This window comes from Python bivittatus, unplaced genomic scaffold, assembly GCF_059951505.1.
Source record: "Python bivittatus isolate LINGU-HERP-01145 unplaced genomic scaffold, Pbiv_v1 ctg000200_np1212, whole genome shotgun sequence".
In the NCBI taxonomy this organism is placed as follows: Eukaryota; Metazoa; Chordata; class Lepidosauria; order Squamata; family Pythonidae; genus Python; species Python bivittatus.
In genome coordinates this window covers 5,030,435-5,054,613 of record NW_028277040.1, presented here as the reverse complement: position 1 = coordinate 5,054,613, position 24,179 = coordinate 5,030,435, and the positions used below count along the sequence as shown (strand labels likewise).

The 24,179-nt window shown below is 38.5% G+C and overlaps 2 protein-coding genes across 16 annotated transcripts in view; both read right to left on the bottom strand.

Annotated features, from left to right (window-relative positions):
* Positions 1 to 22,309, bottom strand: part of NDUFS1 (NADH:ubiquinone oxidoreductase core subunit S1) — an 80,637-nt gene extending 58,328 nt beyond the window's left edge. The window contains exon 1 of one of the 2 annotated variants that reach the window (XM_088135618.1): positions 22,172 to 22,309. The gene's annotated coding sequence lies outside the window, so the exon portion shown is untranslated. Of the gene's footprint in view, positions 1 to 17,956; positions 18,091 to 22,171 lie in introns of those variants that run through there. The other variant, XM_088135617.1, reaches the window with a different exon arrangement.
* CMKLR2 (chemerin chemokine-like receptor 2) lies at positions 473 to 22,311 on the bottom strand. 14 transcript variants are annotated; one of them, XM_088135624.1, is made up of 6 exons: positions 22,172 to 22,309; positions 14,088 to 14,136; positions 13,324 to 13,413; positions 5,992 to 6,129; positions 4,903 to 4,986; positions 473 to 3,830 (listed from the first exon to the last, which is right to left on the bottom strand). In XM_088135624.1, exon 6 carries the CDS (start codon positions 3,798 to 3,800, stop codon positions 2,724 to 2,726), a length of 1,077 nt encoding a protein of 358 aa, XP_087991750.1. In that variant the 5' UTR covers positions 3,801 to 3,830; positions 4,903 to 4,986; positions 5,992 to 6,129; positions 13,324 to 13,413; positions 14,088 to 14,136; positions 22,172 to 22,309; the 3' UTR covers positions 473 to 2,723. The 14 variants fall into 14 exon arrangements, with proteins under 14 accessions (XP_087991750.1, XP_087991748.1, XP_087991747.1 ...); XM_088135622.1 differs by lacking the exon at positions 5,992 to 6,129; XM_088135621.1 differs by lacking the exons at positions 14,088 to 14,136; positions 22,172 to 22,309 and adding an exon at positions 17,957 to 18,094.
* Positions 22,312 to 24,179: the final 1,868 nt, after the last annotated feature.

The following is a 24,179-nucleotide window of genomic DNA, read 5'->3' as shown; positions in this document are numbered from 1 at the left end:
ACCTCAATCAACATCTCAAACTGGGGAGCTCAGCTGCATTCTAGGATTAACAGATAGCATAATGGGCATTAAGGAGACATTCTAGGAAATATTTACACATGTTGCATAAGAGAAACAACAAAGGTTAGGACTCAATTATATTGGGTTGATTCTAGTTTAGCTTGATATATGAAACTACTCTCTGTGGTATGTAAGCCATGGTTTATGTGTTAATATATCATATGAAGCTAGTTGTGGTTTACTCAATAAACAATGATTTAAAAATTCTTTAAATAAAATTGGACAGGCAGAAAAAGCATTCTTTATTCAGAAGGGAAGAGAAGGAGCTGATGATTTAAATCAGCTGGCAAGTTTGTTATTTCTTTTTATTTGCAATAACAGTGGTATTCTGTTAGTATTACAAATAAGCCCACGTGTATTTTGGAAGTTTTGCAAATAAAACCACATCCAAAGAAAACAAATTAATCTAAAATTTATTGCCTATGTTGTCATTTTAATTTGTGAACACTATGATCCATCTTAACATATTGCAGAAAATGTTGTTCTAAGCATTTTCTACCATGCATCTTCATGAAACAGAATATGGAAAAAATACACACATAAAAGTTGTTTTCTACAAATGGGATAGAAATATGGTTCCAGGCACAAAGGATACAATCCTGAACAGTTAAGTCCTGATGTAATCAATACCCATTCTATAATTCTTACTGCAATAAAGCCAAGTGACAAAGAGCTTACCAATCACCTTAAGGAGGGTGGTCAAAAAAGGGCACTTCCACATGAAGGCTTTATCCCATTTTGGAACTCGTTTTGGCATCATATAGCTTTAAGGACTGAGTTCAGGAGAGGAACAGCTCAGTGGCAGCTTATTGGAGAAAGCTGGTGTATTGAGTGCCATGTTATCTCTCTGTGGAGCTTGTGGGCGCTCTACTTTTTCATTGCCTGGACCTCTGACCTCACCCCTAGCTTCTGGGTTGCAGGCAACTCCCTTCAGTAGGGCTTCAGCATTCTGTTCCTCTCTCCTCCTCCTTGCTCTCTATTCCAGCCACTGAGAGAACTATCTGGTTGCCAAATGCCAAATACTGTTCTTTCACCATTGTACTATAACAGCTGGCTGTTAATGCATGTAGCCAGACAAATGCATGTACTGAAAACATGCTGGGAGAGAGGGCACCAGCAATTTATTTCTTTTATTCATGGAGAGGAAGAGAGAGGGAATGTTGTTGCTCTGGGCTCTGGAGTAGCTTGTAGCAGAACACCGGCTGACCTCTCTGCATTCTCCTTTGATCAGACGGAGGCTAACGGTGTTCCACGCAGGCTCTCAGCATTTGGAACTCTGTAGTTGTGACCATGACTTCAGAACAGCTTTGAACTGCATTGGAACATTTGGATGGTGGGAGCACTATTAGTATGGAAATGCTCCCCAAAGGAAGATTAAGCAGATGTGGAATAGAGGCAAGAATTATCCCGTGAACAGGGGTCAGCACTCAGTCTGAAGAACTTTCACAGTGCTGTGAATCTGGTCAGAAAGCCATGAGTGGTAGTGGCATGTAAGCCATTTTATGATTGCTTATGATTACAACTATCTTCATTGCATGACTCTTTGATCTTTAAAAGCCCCCTTCATTTATAAATACCATTTTCCTTCTGCTATATTACAAAAGTTGCTAGCACGCACCTTCCTTCTGAAAATACAAATATTTCCGTGGATTTCTGTGAGTGTAAACCTTTTAATGGCCCACAAACATCACGGATAAACATCTCACTTTAATCATAGGCTGCCCTGCAAAATGTTAACATTATGTGCAGCTCTAGTGGTATATAACCTAACAAGCTGTATTAATCATTGAGATAATTTGTTTGCAAGATTACTAATTCAGGTGCCTCCCTGAAAGCAATAACATAAAGCTCCTTTAATATATGTAAATGTACATATCCTAGCAATAGCAGTAACAAAAAGAGATCAAATTGTGCTTACATTGTACATTTTCATTTGTGCCAGAAGTATGATAGAGAGTATTACTATAAATATTGTAAAATAGTGCATTTTAGGAGAAATTATAATAATACTTCCTCATACATATATAGCACCAGACTATAGTCGGCGCTGAGATCCCCACCAATACCAATTTTACTTTGAAGAATGATGAAAATAAGGCAATACTATGACACAGAATCTGCTTCAAAATCTTATGTTTTTACAAAATGTCTTTTTTTTCCTTCTTGTGTGTGTTTCCCTTTCTAAACATTTTTAATCTCAGCCTTGAAAGTTCACAGAGTTGAAACTGAAAGGATTTCTTTGCTTTTCCAGTCTGAGATTGCTCCTTTCTTAACTCCTAAAGGATGAACAGTGAGAAAGACAGGCTGCAGAAGCATTGAGTTATTACACCTGCAAGCAACATGTTGGGGCCTTCAGCCATACACTTACATTGATCCAAGTCCCATTAAACACAGTGTTCATCACTATTTGGCTGGTAAGAGTCATCCAAACACCTTGAAATGATGGGTTAGCAGTCATTGTGCAATTCTTGTGCCTGCAACATCACAATAGGCAGGAGTTAAAGAGAGGCATACTGTATATGCTCTGAGAGCCCTGTCAAAAAGTAGAGCTACTTAAGAGAGCCTGTAAAAAAAACTCATCTACCATGCTCATGTACATATTTGTACCAAGACATATCTTAATCTGGGGATATATTTAATGTAGCTTACAAAGAGCGATGTAGTCACCGCGACCTTTCCTCCAGGGGCTGTTCTCCTGGGGCTTCAATCAACTGCAGACTCATGGAATTCTGAACATGATCACTCACTGTTGTAGATTGGCTGACTTCCCACAGAGTATGTTTGACCAACTCTGAGAATGTCACACTAAAACAGGATGAGAGCTTCTTACTGAGAAGGACATAAAGGATAGGGTTCAGGCAACTATTGATGAAGGCAAAGCCGACAGAAAGAGGGATGGCATCTTGAAGCAAATCATGAAAAGAGGCACTATGATGAGCTGACAGTTCCAGAATGCTAAATAAGTGATATGGGGTCCAGCAAATAAAAAAACCCAACACCACAGCAAGAATAGTCCAGAAGAGCCTGCTGGAGGTAAGTTTTGCACTTTTTTTAACCTGGCTGATCAGAAGGGAGTAACAAACAATCATAGTTAAGAGAGGAAAGAGATAGCCACAAATGAACCTTACCCACGTAAGTGCATGATGCCTGAGTACAATAAGATCAAGGTCATGTGGGTGAAAGTTGTAATAGCATATGGTGACATTTTTTGGTAATGTAAGTGTGTCTCTGAAATACAGTGCTGGGCTTCCAAGAACTGTAGCCAAAATCCAAATGAGTAGAATCAGGATCAAGGCATTCTTGAGGGTCCGATGCTTATAGGAGAAGGCAGGTTGGATCAGATGGACATAGCGGTCAAGGCTGATTGCTGTCAGGAAGAAGACACTGGCATACATGTTGAGCAAAGCAATAAAGGAATTTGCTTTGCACAACCATTTCCCAAAAGGCCAGTGGAAGCCCATGATGACATATGCAATATAAAGGGGCAGGAACAAGACAAATATTAAGTCTGCAATTGCCAAGTTGAGGAACCAGATGGAAGTAACTGTCTTATTCCATCTGAAGCCCATAATCCAGATAACTATTGCATTGCCAGGTACTCCTAAGAGAAAAGCCACCATCTGTAGCACAAGAGAAGCAATTTGTGCATAACTGAGATAGGACTGAGGTGGTTCATCTTCTTCATAATTCTCAAAGTATTCAGTAAAGTTATCTTGGTACAGGAAGTCCGTTGATGACATCACCACACTCTGTCTCCTGGGAACTTGGGTCTGAGTGAAAAGGGATAGAGCAAGTAGTTACAAGTATGACAATGACACTTTAAAGCAACTTGCTGGTAATTATAGGCTCACAAATGCAGCTCAGTGATTCAACCATGCATGACAGTCTTTAAATACTGATCCGCATGGTAGATGGACTCTTAAATAAAAGATATGAGAATGCAATGTGTCAGGAAACAGCAAGATATCAATGTACCAACTTTACCCAACATAACAATGCCCGGCACAATTCATCTGGACCACCTCATGTTCATGTTTATAACTAGTGTTTTGTCCAAGGACATGGAAGATTGCTTGAACCTTGGAAGTGTGAGTCCAGTTGAGGAAAAAGCCTATCGGTTTGTGCCAGTGGCTTCTGCTTATGATTTGAATACTTTTTTTAAAAATTCTCATTGTATATATTTCCAGAGACACCTTGCCTTGAGTCTCATTGACGCTTCTATAAATGGATGTTGTAATCTATTACATTTGGAAAACAAGGGGAGAAAACAGGCTGGGAACAGCTGACACAGATACTGCCTGCCTCTCCTTTCAGTGCTTTTCCCCTAATGCTTTCTGTGATGTTGACAGGATTCACACATACACTAAATCAGTTATAATGTGCTTTGTTTGGTCTGACTTAACATGATGTGTGAATGCAGGCTTGCAGTTTTTACTTCTTGATCTGTGGCTTGGTGTGAGGCATGAATTTAGCCAATTCTGAGAGATTCACAAAGTATGATTAAGCAAAGTACAGCTCTGCATGTGAAAGTCCATCGTTTCTGTAAAATACATGGTGTTGTGGTTAAGGCATCAGGCTAGAACCTGGGAGACCATGAGTTCTAGTCCCACCTAGCCAGCTGGGTGACCTTGGGCCAGTTGCGCTTGCTCAGCCCTGGGAAGGAGGCAAGGGCAAACCCCTTCTGAAAAACCTTGCCAAGAAAACTGCAGGGACTTCTCCAGCCAGTTGCCAGGAGTCAAAAACTGACTTGAAGGCACAAAAAAATAAAATAAAAATTGTATATGGAGAAGCAGTCGTATTGAAACATGCATTAAAAGCAGCAAGAAGGAAAAAACATAGTACCTCTCAAGAATTGGGAAGCTTGGCTGGTTATTGCTTGTCTAAAGTATTTGAGTCAACAGCTATGGGGTACTGTACTATAAATACCTACAAGAGAAATCAAAAGTGGTAAAGCATGAAAAAAATGGAAATGGTCAGAAAGCAACCTTGTTTAAAATAGAAATTCTTTACTGTCTGGAAAAATAAAATAACAATTAAATTAAGAAGAGACACTTCTTTCCAGTGTATTAATTGCTGCAATACCTTCCCCTCTACAGAACTCTCCCGAAAGTCAGATGTTTGCTACTCTATGAACGCCATGTCATTAAAATTTAAGTGAACTCTTTACAACCCCTTTTTTAAAGGCCATAACCAAATATCAATTTTTCTATACTGGAGACTTTTCAGGGAAAATCAAAGGCATTTATTTACTCCTACTACAATCTGTGCCTCATCTCCTAACCACCTTTATTTTGATGTATGGCTGTTATGGGCACCTTTTCCCAAACAATTCAATGTACATTTTGGCATAAGGTATATTTTTAATTGCAAGCCTAGAGGGTGGAAGAAGCAGTTGCCTTAATTTTAAAGTCACAGGGCATATATAGAAACCAGGCACACTTTCCATCTAAGTAACTACAGCCATAGTCTAAAAGTAAACTACAGCTTTGCTCACTTTAACACAGTAGCACCCATCGCTACTAAGATAATTTGCATACAGTGGAACTTTACTTTCTGTTTTTAAGTTGTAAGGATCCTCTTCTATTTGTTTAGGTTGCAACCTTATGCAAAACTATCTGGGAGTAAAACCTATTCAACTCAATGGTGAAGTTTAAGAACAGCTTTTGAGATGTCATGCATTGAGAGTCATACTACTGAAAATTTCCATATGCCACTCAACCTCATTAAGTTTAATTAACTTCATTGCTAAATAATCAAAACATGCAATGCAGATGTACTTAGAACAGCATGTGCAAGAACAGCTTGCTGAATTGCACAGAGAGGAACACTTTATGGGGCAATTTTGCCAATTATGTTAGAAACATCAATAATAAAACCAGCTTGACATACTTTCATTTTATTCACAGTGAGAAGATTTTAGATATTACTTACTGTACATTGGTTTGTATTGTGAATATAGCCTTGCATTAAATGGTCCCCTCATATAAGGAACATCTCTGTCACATTTTTAACATACTTGTTCAACTCAGCTGCTGGTTAAATTGCCTGACTCAATCCTGACTTAATGAGCTGAGAAAGGATCCAGTTAAGTGAATAAATATATTTAACTTTTTTCTTCTCTTTCTCCTTTTTAACAAACATGCCACAAGTTGATCAGTAGGTGATTTTTTTTTTTTTAACAGTAGCTGCCTTTAGTGTCCTCTGGGCAGAATGCATTACCATGTGACGGAGCATCTAGAAGACTCTGGGAACAAGGAGGAGGACCATTGCAGAGGAAGGGAGGAAGCATAAGAAAGAGACTTAGAGTAAGTCAGCCTTCATTACACAGGTATAAGTTGAACTGGAAAACTGCTTTGGAAGACTTTCAAGATTCTGTCACATTACCCTACCAGCAATAAAAATCATTCTAGAAATCCAAGTGGTTCTTGTGTCCTGAATTTACAGCCTCAACAGGTCTGACAATTAATACTGTTATTAATTGAAATTAACAATGACAACATTGTGAGGAAGGAGAATGAGCAGGATCAAGTCACAGGAACACACAGGGAGGAATTTAACCTTTCTGTTGTGGTCCTGCCAACCCCCCACTCCATTCTGTTAGTACGACTAGAAGGTTTCTTTACAGTGCCAACATTAACTTCAGTTGCAAACAAAGCTTAACTTGAGAAATAGGACCATTCTAAAAATTGATTCATGGAACACACTTTTTTTTCCCCTGTAATGATAAACTCACAAGTTTTGCAAATTTGCAGTAGAAGCTATGCACAGAACAGGCTGGTTGATGTAGGTAACATCACTCATCTCCTTTTCCCCAGAATAGGTTTGCCTGGGCACACAGACAGATACACAATAAATGAGTTTTTAATCATTTGAAGTACAAGTAGCACTTTTCTGGTCTATAGAGGAAAAAGGAGCTTGCCTGAAGCACAAGGAAGAAGCAAGACTGACAACTGAATTGCAAATAGCTGCAAATCCTCCATCAGTACCACTGAGAAAGTGAGCAAGAGCAGGGGGAAAAGTCACACTTGCCCACTTAGAAGAGAAAGAGTGGCAACTCCTGCCCTTATTGTAAGTGAAAACGCAGCATCTTAATGAGCAAAGATTTTTGAAGAATGCTGATTCTGTCTTTGGCTTAACACAGAAGTGCAAAATCTCACCAGCAGTGTAATGATAACTTTTTAGTTAAGATCATTTGCATATGATCCCCAGTCTCATTTCCGTGACTCTCCAGGATCATAACTTGGCTGTGCTTTTGAAAAGTGTGTTCTGAACATCTCCTTGGTTATACAGATGGAACTCATATAAAATGTATATATTATATACCAGCGCAATCATCTATGTATCTGGCTTATCCAACATGGTGTACTCTAGATGCATTACACGACAGCTGTTATCATCCCAAGCCAGCACGGTCATAGCTATATTGGGTGGGACGGATGGGACTCCTAGCTCAACACATTTAAAGACAATCAAGAACGTCATATGCCAACTTTCTCCATTCATCTCCAGTCTTCCTTTCCTCCATCTGTTCACCCCAGTATATACCAAGAGTGAGCTTGCATTATCCACATCTTCTAACCAAGTAGAAGATTAAACTTTTTCTTTCAAATGTTAGTTTTAAGCTAAAATAATTTTGTTTAGCAGAGAGGGTGTGTGGGTCCAAAAGATAACTTTTGGAAGTATTTCAAAATGTGACATTTTGTCCAGGATGCAAGAGATATATCCATGTAATTCTCCCCAAGAGGATGAATTCTGCGCAAAACACCAGTACCACCCATATGAGTCATGAAAAAAATTGTAAAAATGAGCAAGTCATCTAAACAGCTGCAGTTGGAAACTATTTTGAGGTCAGAATGAATAAATGTTATTTTATTTTCAGTGAAAATAAAGTAGACTGGTCACTTTAAAGAAAAAGTGTATTTGCTACTTTTAGCAAGGAGCTCAGTCTTGTTGCCATTTTGTCAATATCTGCAATGATTTAACCCCAGGGCTTTTGGGTCACAAACATGCATATATAAAAGTATGTGCACAGACACAAATATGCATACATACACATGCATATCATTTTCTCTTAGCGTTTCCCCCATGTTTTCCTACACATTTTCAAACATCTGATATCTGAGAAGAGGATTTCCATTAAGCACAATCTTATAGATATAATCCATGATCCTAGGCAGTTAGAGTGCAGGAAAATTTTGGATAATGCAAATTGATACATTTTCTAATGATGAAGCAAAAACAGGTTCAGGGCAGACCCATAATATCACGGTGGAACCAAAACCTGGGCCTTCTAAGCAAGATCTATTCCCTAATTTAAGTTCACTCAGTCAGATTCCTCTGAGGAGCTGTCCCTCCTTTATCCTTGAGTATCATGCTCTTAACTACTGCAGGCAACATGCAAGTTAGGAGTGACTAGGCTTGAGAGAAATGGGCCCATCTCTTGAAAGTGATCCACTTCTCAGGAAAAAGGCACATGCAGTGAGAAGCAGCTCAGTGCAAGAGAATTAAAAGTCTTCAGTTATCCTTGAGATCTTGTGGTGACCAATGAATACCCACTTGCAGTCAAAACAGGTAATAGGGAGGATATAGCCAGTAAGTCAACAGAAACAATATTCCTACCAGATGAACCGCATTCTAGAGCAGTGTTTCTCAAACTTGGCAACTTTAAGATGTGTGGACTTCAACTCCCGGAATTCCCCAGCCAGTTGTGTGGACTTCAACTCCCAGAATTCCCCAGCCTAGCTAGGGAATTCTGGGAGCTGAAGACCACACATTTGAGAAACACTGTTCCAGAGAAAGCATAAAGCTCTATTCCTGGAGCTGTTAGAAGGGCAAATGAAAGGCAAACCCTTGATGACTTGGTTGTACTAGGAACTCCACAGTAAATAAACCATCTAATGGTTCAAGATTCTCATTTCTTTTGGCTATTAAGCTGAGAATCACTCTTAATGGAGGACAACCCATTGTGGTTTTGCTTTCTTCTCCTGGTAAAGTAAGACTGTATTTATTCATTGGGCTAATTGTAATTCTTTTATTTATTTTTTTAAAATTGCTAGTGGGATATATGAGCCCCTCATCAGAAATCACTTCCACTGATATAGATTATAACAAATTATAGCTATAATCCCTGAAGTATTGATATATAATTCTAGTCACAACTGGCAATCAATGGAAGGAGTATTTAAAAGTTGGAAGAGATTTGGGAACTGGCAAACCTTCAGAAATAGCAAGATGCTCTCCTGCTTAAGAATCAAATACTAAAGTTATCGTGTTTGACAGGGAGTACTGAGCATATGATTGTGAGTCAAATATAAATGGTGACACCCTCAAGAAAATAGATGTATTTGTGTATCCAGAACATTCATTAAAGATGGGAAAATGGATGGAGAAAACTTACAAGGCGCAAATGCTGACAGCAGAGTCCTGGATAGTATAAGATCTTTTGCAAGGAATGAATGCAAAAGCATCACTGTATAAGGGAGTGCTTCTCCTCACTTTGTTAAATGGAAGTGAGAGTGGGGAATGTCAGGAGAAACTTAAAAATGAATTGGGTGCACCAAGAATGGTTTACTGAAAAATGTTTATGGTAAATGAGATGAGATAGGGTCAAGAATGTATGAATACCAAATGAATGTGGATTGAATATCAAAGTGAATGATCGGGATGAGAAAAGTACATTGAGGTGGTTTGGTCATGTAGACAGAATGAGAATTGAACTGCAGAACAAATATATAAAAGAAAACCAAATACGTTGATTGGAAGGAGAAGAGTGAGAAAAGTATGGTTGCACAAAATTCATGAAATCTTTAAAAAGACAGGTGAACATTTAAGGATAAAAAGGCAATGTAGGAATAGCTTTATGAATATGGAGAAAGTAAAGACAATTGGGAAGAACAGAAAGGTATGGAAAGATATAGTGAATCATGTCAGTGTAAATTAGATTTAGCTATATTTCCTTTTCTTTTTTATCTCAGATTTTAATGTCTTTGGCTTACTATTTCTTACTTGTTTTCTGTGCTTTGCATAAAGTTGCTTATCCTGAAAGAGAATAGTATGATGGATGTATATGTATGATGCTGAACCTAATCTAATCTAACCATTCTTATATTGTGACTTTTAGCATTGTGCACTATTTTATATTATATTGCATGTCAATCTATAAGGAAATACTTTAAGTAGCTAAAAAAGAGTCATAGTCAAAATAATGAAGGTCAAGCACTTTGCACACGTAAAAGAAATCCTATAAACTGAGGGAATGTCATTTGTAATCATATGTCTCATTTAAGTGGTCTAGAGCATAGAGAATCACCAACAATCTACCATATTGAGGATGGAGATCAAATACTGATGTGAGAGTAGGAGAAGTTGGCACCTGGAGAAAGCTCTTGGTTGCTTTTGGGAAGCAACTTTGAATTCAGAGACAGTAAGACAGATGGAAAGGGAATGCAGACATGTAACTGTTGGAAGCCATGTTTGTTTGTTCGTTTGTTTCACCACTCCCCACATTCTAGGGTTTTGCAACGTGCTAGCAAAAGTATTATTAGATATCAGCTTCAGTGTAAAAAGCTCTGAGAAAGACAATGTGGAATTCTCCAGATGTTTGGGACTATAAATCCTTAAAGTCACATGCATATAGGATTCTAGAAACAGTAGTCTGGAATATCAGAATTGCTGATGTTAGCTTCTTCTGGGCAGCTAAGCAAGTCAGCTTCTCCCAGGAAGCTAGCACTGCTCTGCCCCCAAATGGACTCAGCTTCCATCAAGAACTTTGGATTAGGCATGGCTTCATTTATAATATGACACCATATAACATTACAGCTCCAGTAATTCAGTTTCCAGATGAGGGAAGTAGGTGCAGCCAAACACATAAATGCCTAACAATGTTGTGCCATGGGTCTAACGTATACTATCTGGAGATTCACCTCTGTAAGCTCACAAATTCCACCAAATTACTGAAGATTGGCCTTCATACATGGATGGATTTTTTCTTGGGGCTGTTCCTTTCATCTGCATAGTTTCTCTGAGCCAGCCTAAACTATGGCCTAGTTCAATGTGCAGTTAAACCATATATGGTTTGTTCAGTTTTGGCTAAGCTTGCGGAGCAAAACTAATCATTATGGCAAAATGTTTCATGTGAATTCAGCCAGTATCAGGATACGAAAGAGATAGTCACTGGCATAGTTACAAGTGGAAAGTGAGACAACCTGCTTCTGAGTCACACCACCTTAGACTGCAGATAAAGGCTCTTAGGATCACAGAATATTCTTCCACACAAACACATTCCAAGTCACTTAATACACTGACTTTCTGTGTGCAGAACGCAGACAGGAAGGCAATCCCAATGAAGAAACTGAACAGCAAGTGTGCCAACGCATCCTTTCCGCTTGGGATAAAAAGCAACTTCTAGAAAGAAACAACTTTTGTTGAAACCATGGGGGATGAAAAGATTTATCATTTATATTACTTCTATATAGTTCTAATCCTAATTGCTTTCTTCCCATGCCTATTTTAAAAGGGGGGTGAGACTCTAGATTTATTAAATACATTCAAATAAGTCCCATGTCCCATTTGAACTAAGAGGTCCAAGGCTTGCTAGTCAGTCAGCTGTATCTAGAATAGACAAGAAGATGTTGAAATCCAGCCTGTTCCCTAACAAATGAATAGAGAATGGTAGAAGCTAAGAGGAGCCAAGATGGAAGAACTAGTACTTACTCCAAATACCGGAAATCTCTTTACTAAAAAGGAGATTTCCAGAATTAAGGATGCTTCTATCTATCTATCTATCTATCTATCTATCTATCTATCTATCTATCTATCTATCTATCTATTGGACTTGTCCCCGCCCATCTCCCCACAATGATTGATTGATTCTATGATAGTGCCTTTCCAACTTTGATTGATATTGGAACTGCAATATAAAGTTTGTATTATTTCTTTCTGCTAAATGTTTTATTGCAAAGATATCCATCCATATCAGTACTTGTGAGCACATATGCAAATGCTCTATATTAATGCACAGACACCTATTTAAAATTAAACTAAAGTAATGTATTAAAGTAGGGCCATTAATATTTAGTTGCTGAATCCTAACAGAGTTTCTATGTTTTTTATCATAGGAAGCTGTTATTTGCAGCGACAATTCAACAAGAATGCCTGCTGAGATGGCAATACCAAGATGACTTTGCCTGATCTTTAAAAACTAGGCAGGATTGGCCCTGGTTGGAACCTGAATGGTAGCCATACAGGAAAGCTCAGGACTTTAGATGAGACTTGGAAGTTTGGGGGGGGGGGGGGAGACAGAAGGCAATACTTCCATATTATTGCAAGAAACTACCTGGTATGTCTGTGTAATCACCAGAAGTTGAGTTCAATGTAAAGGAAACTTCCCTTTTTTAAACAGCAAGATTCAAAAGATCAGTTAAAGCAGAATAAAATGTAAAAGGACTATCCCTAGAGAGCTGTAGTTCAGATAGAGAACTCTCTTTCCACTGCAGAGGGTCACCACTGTCACATAAGTCCTATTTCTTTAATATATGATGACCTCTTCTCTCAACATAAAGATGGCATATTGATTAGCTAATTCAACATGATATTGGAAACGCAGACTTCCCCCTGATGCTGCCTCTCATTCTGAAGAAAGAAATTATTGCATTGCCAACCCCCAGGCTCTGGGCTTCAAGCAGGAAATCCGTGCATAGTTGCAGCCCGAGAAGCAAATTGTGAGGCTTCCTTTCACTACATGGCAAAAGTACCTCTAGTTTCTGAATTTTTGCTGTGAAATATGGGAAACCTTTGCAGAAATGTCAAAATAGCCACTTCATACTATTAGGGGGGGGGGAAAAAGGTGGGGGTACTGGTATACACAACCCTGGAGTGCCTGCTATTAATGATTGGTGTGATTAGAGGAAGGGGTGAAGAGGGAAGGAATCAGAAAGAAGGCCTTCATTGCAGATGTCAAAACCATCCTTTCCTCCAAACGTAAGAGGACAGAAGTGGTACAGGACAACACTTAAGAAAAGTAATCATTCTGTTCTGGTTCTTTCTGGCTAAACAGATCACTTCTGCCATGAGAATAACATGGAAGAAAAGAAGATAAATTCCAAGGTAGTGACCAAAAGATGAAAGCAATGACTGGATGGCCCATAATGCATTATTGCCAATGTATAGTGAAAGACAAAGCTTAAAGCAACTTAGGGTCCCCCCCCCCCAGTAGGACTTTTGTGCCTCACCACAAGTAGTAAAGGGTAAACAGACAAAGGATACCTTATCACTGCAGCTTCTTGCAAGGAAGAGACGTTTTGTTACTCTTAAAGATACCTCTGCCAGCGGTAGAATGTTCAAGCAGGGAATCAGCTACAAATGAAGAAAATGCAAGGACGTTGGCGATGACATGGTTTTTCTTTCAAACCATATCCCAAATGTTTTTCAGTGTGCAAAACATCCAGAGACTTCCCCTACAACTTTAAATCCACTTTTAAATTGAAAGACAAGGTTGCTCTAAGTTCTCTAACAATCCTCCTTGTTTTTCTCTGGCCCTTATATCCTCTCTGCTTTATTGCTTCCTCTGTAGCTTACTTGCTCGTACATGTGAGAGCAAACAAAGGGAGGATAACCTGGGAATGAGAAAGAAAACCCTGATCTCCTGGTCTCATTCCTATGTTAAGATAAATGCTACCTATTTAGATTCCATAGAATGTAAGATAATGAGGATGTGGTAAAATGAATCAGATTATTTCAGGTGACTGGTGGAGAGAGAGAAAGAGAATAGCAGTTCTTTGCCTCTTGTTCTGGCTTTCTATTTTCTGGGACAATTAAGAGAGAACTCAAAACTGTGCCCCCAACCCCCAGTCTAACATCACAGAAAACCAACAAATGCGATATCTCATCCGGTGCTTCTCATAACCCAAAGCTGTGAAAGTTTCTTCATTTGAAAGAAAAAGAGGCTTGCCTGAGAACACAAGGATTAAAACAAGCCAAAAGCCTGCGAAGAAACTGGGAGATGGGGAGAGAGGAAGAGGGACACTTACCAGTTTAACTTTGCTGAGTGGAAAATGTACCCTGCACCTGAAAATCCCCCTAAAATAAAATATAATAAAATTCATTAGATGATGGCTCTCCTGGCTAGCTCTTTCTGCTTTCACTGTGTTCAGATTCCACTCTAGCAGCAGGAAAAATAGAAGCACTTCCGCAGTAACATGGGAAATTTATTTTGCACAGCAAGAAAATCCTAGCCAAATGAATTATTCATCTCTCGACATTCACATGGAGGTGAAATCTCTCTCTCTCTCTCTCTCACACACACACACACAAATGCACACACACGCACACATCTCAATGTAGCACCCCCAACCCTACACAAATGGAGCAGCAGAGTGGGGTCCTAGATAGCCAGAAAAACTGAAGAAGCCAGATAACGTTTTAGTACAGTTCATTGAGTTGACTGCTTTCCTCCCAAAAGAAAGAATTGTCCAGTTCTTTCACCATGTACCATGCACTTTATTACACCTCTGTACAAAATAATTACCAGGCAGTTTACAATATAGAGGTTTAAAATCCATGATTTTTTTTTAAAGTCACCAGCCACTAAAGTAGTCACAGAATGACTGACAACACACTTTGTAGTAAGCCATACTTTGCTTAACCATAGCTTGTGAAATAACTACAGTGGTCTGGTTCAAGCATAATGCCATATCTTCCAAACCACAGTGGCTACATTTGTGTAACATACCAGACCGAAGTGAAACTTATTTGTTTACTTTTATTAATAAGATTATATACCTCCCAATCAATCTCTGTTGTTTCCCATTATAGAAAACATCCTTAGAGAAGGAACCCCAAAAGCCAGGTTTTTAAAAATTTGTAAAACCACAACAGGTTGGGGCCATACAGACCTCATTGCACAAAGAAGGCCTAGCTGCTCCATCCCACAAGATGACATCACTTTACAACTCTGTCAGATCTATGATTGGGCAAAAACAACAGGAGAAAGGTGGTCCTGTACATCTCCAAGACCTAAGTTATGAAGAGCTTAACAGATGAAACCAACACCTTGAATTGTATCCAGAACACTGCTGGTACCCAGTACAGTTCATGAAGTAGAAGCTTTACATGGCCAGAACAAGAACCGTCCATAACAACTCACACCACCACATTCTGGATGCAAAGAGGAATATGGATCTGGAGCTTAATGTAGGTGCATTTGTATACTTTGGTAGAACAAATATGGGAAATCTTTATTAAAGATGGGAAAATGGATGAAGAAAGTGTGAATGAGTTGAGAGGAAGAATTAAAATGAGAAAGTCACACTGGGATATAGTTGATGAGATTCTCCAAAGGAGATAGGTAAGAAGTTCAAAGAACAAAATGCAACGGATGATGGCAAAGAGTGTACGGACATAGTGAAAGCAAGAATAGTTTGCAAGTATAGAAAAGTATGGAAAGATATAGTAAATAGCTTTGGTGTAAATTAGAGCTAGCCATACTTCGTTTTCTTTTTCTTATCTCTGGTCTTTAAATTTTTTGGCATTCTATCTTATTCTTTTTATCTGCTTTGCATAAAGTTGTTCATCCTGAAAGAAAATAGCATGATAGGTACATAATCTGTATGCACATTATAGCAGCTACTATTATTATATTTATATTTATTTATTTATTATTAAATATTATTAAAATTGTATGCCGCCCATCTCCCCCCAACGGGTGACTCTGGGCGGCTATATCAGCTATTGCAATATGCAGCATCTTATTTATTTATTTATCAATCAAATTTATACACTGCCTGATTCCCAATGACTTTGGGCAACTAAAACAAGAGAAATGCAAAAATAAAAAGCAAAACATTTAAGATGTGAAGAATGATAAGCTGGACAGGAATGAAGCAAAGTGTCTTCAGTCTCTCTCACCAAAGAGCCAGGTCTTCAAAGCCCTTCTGAACAACAGCAGAGTGGGGGCCATCTGGATCTCAGGGACAACCTCATTCCAGAGGGCAGATGCTACTACAGAGAAGGCGCATTTCCAGGGTCCAAATACATGACATTGTTTAATCAAAAGGACTTGGAGTACACCAACCCTGCAAGATCAAATCAGCCAGGCAGATACTATGGGAGACAGGAAGTCCTTCAAATAACCAGGCCCTATGCCACATAGGACTTTATAGGTGACAACCAGCACCTTGAATTGCACCCAGAAGCAAACTGGCAACTCGAGAAGCAGAGGTGTTATGTGGGCATACCAAGGCATGCCCATCACTGCCCACACCACTGCATTTTCCTGGCCACACTGAGCAAGAGCTGTGAGTCCAGGAAAAAGCCCAAGGTGCACATCATCCTTGAATGGGGAAGTATGACCCCATCCAAGGTAAAAGAAGGAGCACCCCAGATCTGGATGGCCCAAACACTTACAGCCACTTGGTCTTAGTAGAAGACAGTTCCTTAGTTGAAGACAGTTCCTCCCCATTGAAGCCCGCACAGTCTCCAGGTGTTGGGATACAATCTCTACATGCTCATTTGGCTGGCCCAGGGTCAAAATATATAATTGGGTATCATAGGTGTGCTGATGATACTGAACCCCAAACTGGTAGATGACCTCACCCAGTGGTTTCATATAGATGTTGAAAAGGAGGGAAGAGGGCATCCTACAGAGGATGGGCCTAGGGAGCGGTCTCTCTCCCCCAACCAATACTGACTGGAACTGACCCCAGAGAAATGAACAGAACCACCATAAAATGGTGCCCCCAATCCCCAGCCCATGGAACCGGCTCAGAAGGATACTATGGTTAATAGTACTGAAAGCTGCTGAGAGATCAAGGAACACAAGGATGGAGGCACCACCTACGTTCTGACAGGTCATCAACAAACTCAACCATAGCTGCCTCAGTACTAAATCCTGGTCTGAAACCAGACTGAATGGATCTAGATCATGTGGGCAATGGCTTATGCTAACAGGATTCTGCACCAACTTTTTCTTTCAAATCACAGAATCTGAACTGTAGAATACATTATATGTTAATACTGGATGAAAGCTGAAATGTTCAGGAGTTTGTTAGGAGAAAGGGACACCTTTTAAAGAAATAGATGTATTTACACTGCATTTTACTGAGCAGAATTCTGCTTTTTTAAAGAAATCATATAAGTGCGGTCCACAGCAATTGAGTTCAGTGGGATTTTACTTAAATAAGAATGCATCAGACTCTTTGGAGAGTCTACCACATCTACTGTCTTTTAAAAATAAAAACAAAAGACAAAAGATTACATGCAAAATAACTTTTCCAGTTATATTCTTGCCTGTGCTGACTTGCAAAGAATCCCAATTTCTAATAGGTTTCATCAAAGTTCAGCCCTGAGGAATAATCATGTCTTTTCTCCTTTTGATGCAACACTGAACTATCAGTGATATTCTTCACAAATTTCCTGTAAATGCACAATTTATATGATATTTTGCTTCTGAAATGAAGGCATTCGAGTCCACTTGCATACATAAAAATGTGATCTAATGCAAAAAGATCCATTAGTGCATTACCACCACCACCACCACCAATTGATAGAAACACAGACTGAAAACAACCAAAATAGTAGTCTTGATCTCAGGACCATAAGACACAGAATGTTGATTCTACATACGATTTTTTAATACACTGTATATGTTAGCAAGTTAAGGCAAAGCCTGAAAGAGCTCACAATTTCCAAAGCAATATTATTTTATTATTATTTATTGGATTTCTCCCCCGCCCATCTCCCCCACAATAGGGGACTCTGGGCAACTTACAGAAAACATTAAAACTATAAATATATGTAAAACACATCATACATCCCAAATTTAAAACAATACTAAAAATATAATATAAATATAAAAATATAATATACATATAAAAATATAAATGGGTAAATATATATATACCTGGTGTGATTTCTGCAAATGTTGAGATTACTTCTCCCACAGTTCTGATAATTTGTCACTTTCTTTAGGAATCTGTGATAGAAGTATCTTGGGAGGAAAATCTCTTCAATGTGACTACATTCCTTTCCTCGTGTTCATGGCCATTTGCTTTATGGGTCTGTAGGTATTATACATAAAAATAATCCAATTTCTAAAATGCACATGGTTTTGCAGCTAGATGCTTGATCCTGCTGAATGACTCAATGCAAAGACATACAGCATCAGCAAAAACAATGCAAACATACCTCCTTTTAACGCCAGGGAAAATTTTTAAAGATAAATGTGTTCCTGTTAGAGCTCTTCAAACAGCAGAAGACTGGCATTTCTCAGTTCACAGAATGCTACACTGCCAGACAGAAATCTGGACGGCTCACTTTCTGTGCAAAGTTGGCATTTGGCTGGGGTTGGGTGGGTGCTGGCAAGTTAACAACACTAACAATTATGGACAAGCAAAAATAGCCTTGAAGAGACATGTTCAGATGTTATAAAAATATTTCAGTATCCTGTGATAAAAATTAAAAATTATCCTTTATTAAGAATAAAAGGGAAGTATATGAGAAAAATATATCCAAATATATATGAGCAAGGCAATATATTAAGAAACCTCATAGCAATATCTTTCCGAAGAACGTAAATAGACCTATCGGATTGGATTACATAAGAACAAAAAGCTGCCTTTTATTGCTCTAGGTGAACATATTGTGCTGAGCCATGCCTTCTTTTACTACGGTTTATTGAATGCATCCAAATTTAGTGAGACTTTCAAACATTTCAAATGTATTGAAGGAATACAAACAACTTGCTAAGCCCAAACCAAACAAAGCATTATGTGTGAACCAAGAGATTATCTTGTCAGGAGCATTTCCACTTAGGGATGCCGGGAATTACATTTGGAACTATGCTATTGCCCTCTATTTCATCAACTGATTTACAAGAGCAGTTCCTTAAAGATAGTTTGAAAAATACCAGCAAGTCATGAAGGCAACAATTGTGGTTTCCCTGAGTTGCAGTAACTGGAGTAAGAAGTTTGGATGGGAGAATCCCAGGATTTACATACTTCTTCTTGGGATACATTGGGCCAACTGGATTTCTTACATCATCTGAAATCTAAAGCCATCTAGCTGAAGCTAAGCCACCCTGAATTTTGCCAGTGCCTGGAAGGGACTCTGTCCCAGAATTCATACATACAGCATCTTGATTTTTTCTGAAGAAAGGTCGTACATATATGCAGTCCAAAGGTTGCCCTTTATCAGGTGTGTCAGTTGTGCCTTTTCCCAGATCAAGAGGCCCTTCAGCCAGTCAGTCATACCCTAGTCACCTCACGGCTCAACTACTGCAATGTGCTGTACATGTGGTTGTCCTTGAAGATCTCCTGGAAGCTTCAACTGGTCCAGAATGCAGTGGCGCAGGCAGTGACAGGAATGTCTTGGTATGCTTATGTGAGACCCCTGCTTAGGGAGCTGCACTAGTTGCCAGTTTCCTTCCAGGTACAATTCAAGATGCAAGTTATGATCTACACAGCCCTACCTGACATAGGACCAACTATTTCAATCTGACAGGGAGGGCATGTGTCACCCCCACTAGGTAGACCAGACCAAGAAATCAACTCCATGGGAAGGCTAAAACTACTTTTATTGAAACTGGCCATAATAACAGTATCTTGCAAGTCTAACTGTGCTGTACTTCATCCTTCTCCTTCTTATTAGTCCAGCGAAATAGAAAGGGGCATCTACCTGAGTCACTTCCAAATGTTATCTCATTGTTCTGGACTTAAAAAATGCTTCAGCTCCTTTTGCCTAGGTAACAGTTCCTGCATATCTCCATCAAGGTCTTCTTCCTTATCCTCTACACCACCGTCCAGGTTCCTCTGATTATGGACTGCCACGTATCAGGACTCTGGGAGCGTGCTTTCTCTGTCACAGCACCCGCCCTCTGCAATGAGGTTCCCCACAGATCTGGCTGGCTCCCACCCTGATGGCATTCCGGTGGGCCTTCAAGATCTGGATGTTTTCCCAGGCTCTGGGCTAGGCTGGTTAGAGCCCCTTGTTGGGTGCCTGATATGTTTGTTGTTGCCAAGATTTGCTATTTTTTAATTGTGATATGGTTGTGGGTGTTTTGTTTACATTTTGTTGTTTTTTATGCTGTGAGCATAAAATGATTGGAGTTGGGTGGTATCTAAGTTGAAATAAATAAATAAAGAGAGAGGAGAGGAGAGGAGAGGAGAGGAGAGGAGAGGAGAGGAGAGGAGAGGAGAGGAGAGGAGAAGAGAAGAGAAGAGAAGAGAAGAGAAGAGAAGAGAAGAGAAGAGAAGAGAAGAGAAGAGAAGAGAAGAGAAGAGAAGAGAAGAGAAGAGAAGAGAAGAGAAGAGAAGAGAAGAGAAGAGAAGTACTATCTTCCCCAAACTGCTGTGCCCACCATGTCTGGGACTACAGTTGTTATCTACTTCAACCATTATGGCAAGCAGAAGAGCAATTGCTACAAACCATAATAAAGGAAAATCTGGAAGACTGCCATCTCCTCGACCTGTTCAGTTGCCCATGTGTCCATAGCTATACAGAACTTCTACTTCAGTAAAATGTCTTCTACTGGCTGAAAGAAGCACCTTTGTTTCTTTGAATTGCATAAGTTCTGGCCTACTATTGTCATAGAATGTGGGGAATATATGAAAAACATAGATTTGTTTGCTTTTCAGATGTCAAAACTATAAAAGAAGAAATAGCCATATCATATCAATAAGAAATGCACACAGAATTGAACATACCAAGTAGCCAGAGAACCATACAGCTAGGGAGTTTCAGCCTTAAGGTTTAAAATGAAATTTTGAAATAATAAGAAGCCTTGTCTAATATAGAAACACAATGTATTTATCTAAAAAGTGACCTTGAATTTTAGGCAATCCACCCACATAGGAAGATCCGACAGAACAAATTTTTACCAGCCTTCATGACCACATTCTCAGCAAGTTTACAATAATCCTCTTGTGTAAATATAAGCAGAAAAACTATTATTTTCAGTTAAATAGAGCACACATGTATATACACACAAATAAAAGGTACACTATAATTTTTTAAATAAAAATTACAAATAGCAATACAAGTCTTAACATATTTGCCAGTAATGAAGATATTAGCCAAAATGCAGTAAATGATCAGTAAAATAAGGAGAAAATTAGCTGGAGAAAAATTGCAAAACTAAATGCATTAAATGTTTGTCATTCAAATTTTATTGCTGGCAACATGGCCTATCAGTAATTTCTATTTGGTGTAACATTACACGGTCTTTTCAGCTGGAGTCACAAGTCTTAGAAAGCCCTAAAAGGGGTAAATAGCTGCATGATCAGTGAACCCCAACCCTGAAACCCTGAAAGCAGGGAGGGAGAGAACCAGACCCAACTCTGCTATTTTAAAAAGGCATCATTCCAAAACAGGTCACTTTTAAATGTTAGTGCTATTAGTTATTTATATCTTTCCAGAAGTAACACTGTGCATTTATAATGAAGGCAAATTAGATTTCCAAGAATGAATCCCCCTTGTTTCTGATTCATCAGTTATATGATGTGAATTTTCCACAAAGGAAGGTCATGTCCTAGATTTTCAAAAATAATCCCTTTACAGTATATAATCCCTTTACTTTTTTTCCACAGCATCATACAATAGCAATCATATCATTACCAAGTAACAGTAGTATTTTCAAACTGGTTTTTTGTGTAGCATCAAAATAGCAAAAAGGGCCAACACAAAAGTATATAAATGCAGTTATACATCAGCAAGCATAGTGTCTTTAAAATAACGTAAGCAAAAAATACAGATGTATGGCCTCAGAAGTTGACAGTGGAAGAGACAGCAGGGAGAGAAGGCTGCAAATGCATGTTCAGATCCCTCAGTTGCAATACTTGACATATTTATTTGGGAGTAAGCCCAACAGACTTCAGTAAGAATTGATTCTAAATAGAAACATCTAAGATTGCGACTGAGATTGTTTCAGTTCACGGCAACTGAAGATAGCACAATCCTAGCCAAGCTTACTCTGAAATATGTCTTATTCTGTTCAGTGGGATTTACTCCCTACCCAGAAACATCAAAACATTGTATTCCCAGCAGGAGAGAAAAACTCACTGAATACAGTCTAAATTAACACACATTAAATTTAAACATATTAAATTTAAAACCTACTTACCAGGAAGAAGCGATGGCTCCTTGGTAGAAAGTTAGACCTCTTCTGCTGTTTTTTGTTTTTTTTTAATAGTCTATAAAGGAATCACAATTCTTTGCACTGGTTGCAGGGAATGCTTTAATTTCTTCCTCCCCAGCTTCATCAGAAAAATGGGTGCTTTAGAAGTCAATACTGTATTCTGAGTAAAAGAAAAAAGTTGTAGGCATATCTTCAAATCATCCATTTGGCAAATATTTGAGTGACACTATTCTTGGCTCTTACGTAACACTAAGTAATTGAAACCATCTGATAAACAGAGACAATATGGGTCACTGCAAGGTGTTTGTTCCTGGCCAACAACATCCATATTACATTTATCATTTTCAAGATTTCTACATTGTGTAATCTATAGTCACCTCTGTTAAACTACTGTTGTTCTACAAATGCAAATACAACCCCCTTCTAAGGAAACAATGTCATTTGGGATCAACATCAATTCATGAACACAGCTTTTAATACTGTTGGCTGAGATTCTGAAAAGCCCTGGGAAACTTTCCATTATAAAATATATCAGAAATAAACAACAGTTTGATCAGCAGACTTTCTTCCATTTCAGCCATTTTAAATCAAGAAGTCAAATATCATTGCTGGCAATGGCAGAGCTTTTAACAAACCAACATCTCAAGCCTTGGAACGTTCTCTTCTGTAATATATTACAGTTATTATAAAACATATTTTGAAACAGGTTAAAGAAATAGGACATTCATGCAAGAAAGCAGACAAATTATCCAACATTTCACACAAAATATCATTCAAAGCATTTTGCTCATACAGAGTTAGGTGGACCTTGTTTTGAAGCCAGATGGATAAATGTGCACTACTTCTGCAAAACACCACTAGGTCTCTTATGGCCTCATTTCAAAGGAAATCAAACTCAAACTCAAATAGCACAGAAGCTGGGAAACTTCTTACCACTTGATTAGTTAGGGTGGACATTACACAACTAAGTTATCTCTTTAAAAATAGCAAAATGTTGTTTATTATGTGTAAACTCTACCCAAGGATGGCCAATAACAGTTACTGATGAAGTTGGGTGTTATTTTTACTTGATGTTATTTTGTACAGTACATTACACCTATTTGCCACAATTTACATTCTTAGGCATTGGAGCCATCAGTATGATTAAGACAATGCCCCTTCAGTCTTCAGATTCTCTGTCATCTCTTTCTATGTATTACCTAAATTTCTGCACCATAGTGTTACAGTCACACCATTAATACTAGGTTTGAAATACTTGTCGATTTTAGAAATTTAGTGATTTGATGTATTGTCTTAACCATTCGTATGTTGCCATTTTAGCATTATATATAATTTTATATAATAGTATACATCTTACATAGATTTATATACTTGTATTCATAATTGATTTTGAAACTATCTATCATCTGTCTGTCTGTCTGTCTGTCTGTCTGTCTGTCTGTCTGTCTGTCTATCTATCTATCTATCTATCTATCTATCTATCTATCTATCTATATTAATGGTATTGGTACTGTGATGTTACATTTGTGCTAGCACCTTAAACTCTAGTTATTCTTATAATATGTAAGTTAAACTATTGATATAATGGGGTGGTTTTAATTTTAGTATTGTATGTAAATCTTGCTGGTCAATTACCAAAATAAAGGACTGACTAATCATTTGTCATTGGTTGTTTATATACAATGAATTCAGAATTCAGTAGAAATCTGAATATGGTCATAATAGTTTAACCATTTCACCGCACTGCCTGTCCCTGAGGCACAGAGCATAGGAAGACCAGTTTTCAGGTAGAACTCTGGAGGACTGTTTGACAGGAGCAAATCAGGTGTTTTGGTATTGCTTTGCTGCCATCAAATTACTGTCTCAGCTCAGACCCCATGGCCCTATCTAATTCCCCAAATGCCATCCTCAATCCATTATAAGGCCAGTCTGCCCCACCCAATCAAGCTCCAAGCCCCCATGCACTGCCCTTTAGTCCCTAAATTTACCTTCT